This window comes from Heterodontus francisci, chromosome 23, assembly GCF_036365525.1.
Source record: "Heterodontus francisci isolate sHetFra1 chromosome 23, sHetFra1.hap1, whole genome shotgun sequence".
NCBI classification, from domain to species: Eukaryota; Metazoa; Chordata; class Chondrichthyes; order Heterodontiformes; family Heterodontidae; genus Heterodontus; species Heterodontus francisci.
The window spans coordinates 33,121,928-33,128,154 of record NC_090393.1 but is presented as its reverse complement, the minus strand read 5'-3'; the positions used below and the strand labels follow the sequence as shown (position 1 = coordinate 33,128,154).

The 6,227-nt window shown below is 41.5% G+C and overlaps 1 protein-coding gene across 2 annotated transcripts in view; it reads left to right on the top strand.

Moving 5' to 3' along the window:
• Nucleotides 1-1,304: 1,304 nt before the first annotated feature.
• vps33a (VPS33A core subunit of CORVET and HOPS complexes) overlaps nt 1,305-6,227 on the top strand; it is a 29,455-nt gene continuing 24,532 nt past the window's right edge. For both annotated transcript variants that reach the window (XM_068055038.1, XM_068055037.1), the window contains exons 1-3: nt 1,305-1,426; nt 4,632-4,697; nt 5,725-5,852. In XM_068055038.1, the coding sequence (XP_067911139.1) occupies nt 1,310-1,426; nt 4,632-4,697; nt 5,725-5,852 (311 nt within the window). In that variant the 5' untranslated portion in view covers nt 1,305-1,309. The remainder of the gene's footprint in view (nt 1,427-4,631; nt 4,698-5,724; nt 5,853-6,227) is intronic.

Below are 6,227 nucleotides of genomic sequence, written 5' to 3'. Positions count from 1 at the left end.
GAAAATGCAGACTGCCCAGCAGGTTAGTCATGTGACTAGCTGGTTTGACCACAACTGGATTCGGCCATCTTAGCTGTCATCCTGGAATGTGAGCGTCCTCACCTTCAATGTCTGGTGATCAAAGTCCATTGTGGGTTGAATGTGTCAGGAAATGGTCCTTTGTCTCCACAAGCACTGTCTGTTAGTATGTAAATGTTTTTCCCAGCCAAGGCTGATCTGTTTAACAAGTCATTTCCTTTCTCCAACAACAGTTTAAAATCAATGTTCATATGACAAAATTAATATATCTCATTCTTGGCAGGTGGGAGTCTGCATGACAGGTTCAAGAAGGCAGCTCACCACCACCTTCTCATGGGCAATTAGGGATGGGCAATAAATACTGGCCTGGCCAGCCATGTGCACATCCCATGAAATGAATTTTTAAAAAAATTTGAAAGGGGTTGCAGGAGCAGAGGGATTTGGGGGTATATGTGCACAAATCATTGAAGGTTGCAGGGCAGGTTGAGAAAGCAGTTAATAAAGCATATGGGTTCCTGTGCTTTATAAATAGGGCCATAGAGTACTAAAACAAGGAAATTATGATAAACCTGTATAAAACTCTGGTTTGGCCTCAACTGGAGTATTGTGTTCAGTTCTGGGCACCATGCTTTTGAAAGGATGTGATGGCACTAGAGAGGGCACAGAAAAGATGCACAAAAATGGTTCTAGGGATGAGGAACTTCGTGGACTGGAGAAACTGAGTCTGTTCTCCTTGGAGAAGAAGATTAAGAGGGAGGTGTTCAAAATCCTGAGCAATCTGGACAGAGCAGATGGGGAGAAACTGTTCCCATTGGCTGAAAGATCCAGAACCAGAGGACGCTGATTTAAAAGAAGCAACAGGAGGAAAAAAATTGTTTTCACGCAGTGAGTGGTTAGCATCTGGAATGCACTGCCTGACAGTGTGGTGGAGACAGATTTAATTGCGGCTTTCAAAAGAGAATTGGATAATTATCTGAAGAAAAAAAGATTTACAGGACTACGGGGAAATGGTAGGGGAGTAGAACGAGATGAGTTCTTGCAAAGAGCTGGCATGGACGCGCCCGGCCGAATGGCCTCCCTTTGCGCTGTGACCATTTTATGATTTACACTAGGAATACGATTGGCCTCGTCCTTTAAATGCATTCCATGTGTATTACAGAACAGGTTAATTGTCAATTGGTGCCCAGTGTAAAAGCAGCAGCTCCTGTTCTCTCTTGCTGAGTTCAGGTGGCTTCGCGTGCGCCCCCTGATGGCCAGATCGGGTCACGTGGGGCGGTGCCCGCCGCGTCACATGACCACGCTGAAAATGGCGGCGCACCTGAGCTACGGGAGGGTGATTCTGAACAACCTGCGGGAGGCGGCCCGCAAGGAGCTGCGCGAGTTTCTGGATAAATGTGAAGGCAGCAAGGTCCGGAGCGGGCAGTCGGGAGGAGTGGGCCTTACCGCGGTTCGGGCTTGAATCTTACCGAAAATGTCTGTGCTGCTTGGGGCTGAAGCGCTAGGGCAGTCCTTTCCTTATTAATCCCTGGACATGGTGTCAGCATGAAGGGCATTCACAATCATTATGGCACTGAAGGTGGCCATTTGGCTCATCAAGGGTCTATGCTGGTTCTTTGTGGAGCAGTTCAGTCAGCCCCATTCTGCTGTTCTATCCCTATAGTCCTGCAAGTTTATTTCTCTCCAGTGCCCATCCAGTTTCCTTTTGAAATCATTCATTGTCTCTGCTTCTGCTGCCCTCTTGGGCAACATGTTCCGTGTTATTACCACTCACTGTTTTTTAAAAATTCTTCCTCCCATCTCTCCACCTCTTACACAAAACCTTAAATCTGTGTCCCCCTACTCCTTGTTCCATTTAGTTAATGGGAACAGTTCTTTTTTTGTTGTTGTTTACCTGTCATAATCGTTTGCACCTCTATCAAATCTCCCCTTAATCTGCTTTTGCTGCAAGAAGAAGAATCCCAGTTTCTCGAACCTAACCTTGTAGCTAAAATCTGTCATCCCTGGAACCATTCTGGTAAATCTGTTCTGCACCCTCTCAAGGACCCTCGCGTCCTTCCTAGAGTGTGGTGAGCAGAACTGGGCACAATACTCTCGTGGCCTAATCAGAGTTTTATAAAGGTTCAGCATAACTTCACTGCTTTTGTACTCGCATTAATATTTTTATACATATTTTTCCCTAGAAAGTTGGTGCCAGCATCAGGGGCAGGGTGAGCCTTTTTTATTGATCCCTGTAAACTTGATAACTGTCCTCTTTGATTATGGGGATACTAAACTAAACAATTACTCTGCTTTTAGGGACAATAGGACTTAATTTTTATTAAGGCTCAGTTGTTCTCACTTGTGAAGGGTTATTGATTTTACCAGAGTCCTGATTTTTTTTTTTACACTTTCCCAGTTCAAGAAATTAATTTCAATAGCATTGTTGAGACTGAATTAAATTTTTACCCTTCTGCACCCCACTAAAAGGTTTGTATAAACATGGCTTATTGGGTGAGTGAGCTTGCTAAAGTGTGCCTGTATCTAAAGGTGTTTGGTAAATACACTTGCATTCCATGCATTTTTAACAAAAACTGAAAGTTGAATATTTTTCTGAGATTGGGGTGTAGTATAAAAACCAAGACCCCTCCCCTGCTGACTCCCTCCAAAAATTATGGTTACTTCTGTCTGCACCTTTTCAAAACTTCAGTCACTTAATCCAGTGTCTTTGCTTGCTTCTTTCCTGATTTACCATCTGGTAAAACTGTTAGCTATTTTGGCCCTGCAATCTGAGAGTTGTTCCATTTCCCCCACCCTGGAAGTATTTGTGGAGAGAGTGAAAGTTGACAATTATGCTAGGTGGACTTTTGTCGGAACTGGAAAATGTTACAGATGTAACAGGTTTTAATCTTGGATGTGGGAGGGGAGGAGAGAACAGAGGAGAAGGTCTGTGGCAGGGTGGAAGGCAGAAGGGGTGATGGTGGGACAAGTAACTAAAATACGGTCTAAACGAGTTTTAAATGGCAAGGGCAGAATCATTTGCTGTCTCAAAAAATGGGAGAAGTGCTTATGATGTGAATTTGGTGAACTCAGATGTTGAGTTTAGAAGATTGTAAAGTGGCTAATGGAAAGTTGAGGTGCTGTTCCTCGCACTTGAACTTAATTGAAACTGTGTAGGAGGCTGAGGACAGCGGTTTGAGTGGGAGAATTAAGATGGCAAATGACTGGAAGCTCAGGCTTGCGGATTGAATGGAGGTAATGGCAAAGCTACTGCTTGGTGTCTGGTTTTTGCTTCTATGAAATACCTTGGGATCTTTACTATGTTAAAGGTGCAATTGAGACTGATTCCTTGTACTTAGCTTGCTGCAATGCACTTATTAGGTTTATTTATGTTGCTAGGGCTTATCTTGTTATTAACTTAGTCACATTTGCATTAATTCAGAGTAGGTATAATTCTGTCAACAATTCTACCCTAATTTATATCTTGCTATATCTACACGGGTGATAGCTTTATTGTGTATTTTTTTTTAAGTCACCTAATGTGTAGTGTCTGGTTAATTTTGAATATAGTACTATTGGCTTCCTAAGCCTAATGATGCCTTAGAGTTTTGCTTGAAGTGAGGGGAAAGTTAGAAGTTTTAAAATATTGTGTGTTTTCCTTCCAGGCGCTGCTTGTTTTTCATAAAATTCTATTTATTTCCAATCATTGATTATTATTTTTTTGAATATCAGAGCTCCCTGTTGGTTTAGTTCTTTTCAGTAGCTACAAATATAGTATGATACCACTTTTTGTCCAATCTGTTACCTTTTTTTGCAACTGTAAATTCGACTTATTTTCAAAAGAGTTCAGAAAATAGCAGTGACCTTCAGATGAGTTATAGAATTTTTTTCTCTCGGAGCTAAGGTATTGCATGAATTGCCTACTGCTTAAGATAATTGCATATTAGGTGGTGTCTCAATCTTACAAATTCTCTTGCTAGTGAGCTAAGTTGGAACATGGGACTATGGTATTCTGATATTTTGTTCATATGCAGTTGTGTATCCTCATGCTTGTTATGTTTTAAGCTGTGGAATGACGTGATAGAAATAGTTGTTTTGTGAGAGTCACCTTATTTGACAGTTTTTTGCTTGGACATGACTGTTGGTCAGTACTTTGAATGCATATATCAGATGTTGTGGTAGCCAGAGACATACAACAACTCAATTTTTATCTCGATTTCAGAAGTGTACCTTTCAGAAACTTTTAAAGCCAGCTGGTTCACTGATGTCCTTCAGGGAAGGAAACGTGCTGCCCTAACCTGATCTGGCCCATATATTATTCCAGTACCACACCAATGTAGTTGACTCTTAACTGCCCTTTGAAGTGGTCTAGAAAGACACCCAGTTCTTTCAAGCCACATAGCAAGGTAGCAAGGTAACTAGGCATGGACAATACCTTGGCAGCGATGTCCATACCCCAAGAATTCGTTTTAAAAACAAAATAAGACTGAGCATAAATTTGAAAATCTGTAGTCTTTGCTTTTTGGGTTACTGTTGGCTGATTATTGATTTTTCCTGCAGCAAGTGCAGGTAAAGAACTGTTTGATTCCAGATCTTTGTGAATTCCTGGCATATAAATAACTGTTTTTCTCACACAGGCAATTGTTTGGGATGAGTATCTTACTGGACCATTTGGATTAATTGCACAGTATTCACTGTTAAAGGTAAAAGGCTGTTTCCTAAGAGTTGGACACTTCAAATGGCCAACACTGCTCTGTTTTATTCTAATAAATATCAGTCTCCTAATGTGTAATGTTGATCTTCTCAATGCATCCTGTTCCAAATATGCATGTTCTTTATAGAAGTAATTGGTTATGAGATGCTTGGAACCAGGATTGGAAACTAACCTGTTTTTTCATTTAATACCTTTTGTTTATATAGGTAAAATGTATTTCTATAGAACTGCAGTCTCAGACAATTTGGAGTAACTTAATGTTGAACGTTGCCTGAAACCCATTTTGAAGCAAAATTTGAAGTTCTGTAAAATAATGCATAAACAAACTGTTGTATGCTTTTCTTGTAGACAACAATGCTAGTAAATATTTTTGTGTAATTGCAATAATGGCCAGAATTTTTCCCTCGGCGAATGGGAGCCATGCACTGATTGAAAAGTCAGTGACGAGCTCGCCTCCGCCTGGCCTGGGGATCCGGACTGCATTTTGCAGTCCACAGGGCTTTAATTGATTGGGGGTGGTTGAGGCAGTGGGGGTGGCCCTCCGTCGGGCACAGGGTGCCTGATCATGAGGGCCTCCCCGCCCCAGGCTGTCAGAAAGCCACCCGCTTTTGTCAGGCGGCTTCTCTCTGAGCCTAGTCCGTCCAACCAGCCACGGGTAAAATCCCCGTGGCGGCGGGTGGAGGTCCTTAAGTGGCCACTTAAGGGCGTTGATTGGCCTGGGGCTGGCGGGTTGTTTGCTGGTGGAAGGGACCCCTGAGCCTTCCGCTCCAGTTTGAGTTTGCGCTTACCTCCTGCTCTTTGGCGGGGTGTAAAATTCTGGCCAATGTAGTTAAGAGTGTGATATTTCTCCTTTCTAACAAATATCTAGAATTTTTAAAATAATATCTGCATTTGATGAGCAAAATCATTTGTAAAATCCTGCAAATAAGCCTGTTTTTCCATGAACTTTATAGTTTTTCTCTTAAATCTCAGAGTCATGACACTTACAGTAATAGTAATGTTTTATAATCCTTCAGGAACATGAAGTGGATAAAATGTTTACACTGAAGGAAGGTCGTTTACCTGCAGCTGATGTCAAAAACATAATTTTCTTTGTGAGGCCTAGACTGGAACTAATGGACATCATCGCTGATAATATTCGTTGGTTGGTACTTTTCGCTTTTAAATCAGATTGCTGATTTAAAAAAATTTAATTTGTCATTTTTCAACTTGTTTTCCGTGTCCTTTTGACGTAAGGTGTTAAAATGGATACTCTGGCCCTGGATTGGTGCTCTAATCTGCAGCCAAGGACATACGTTTATGCTGTTATGGTTGTTTTCCCATCATTTGGGGTAACAGTTCCCTCTATAAGCCAACCATTCCAGTCAAGGCACTTGATTATGTAATGGCATAGATAAAGATCCGGGAGCATGTATCCTGGCTGCCTTTTCAGTCAAAGAATTGTACACCTTTGAAGGAGATGTCACATTAAAAAGAAAAGATATTTTTTAAATCTTTTTTGAAATTGTTCAAATGTTCT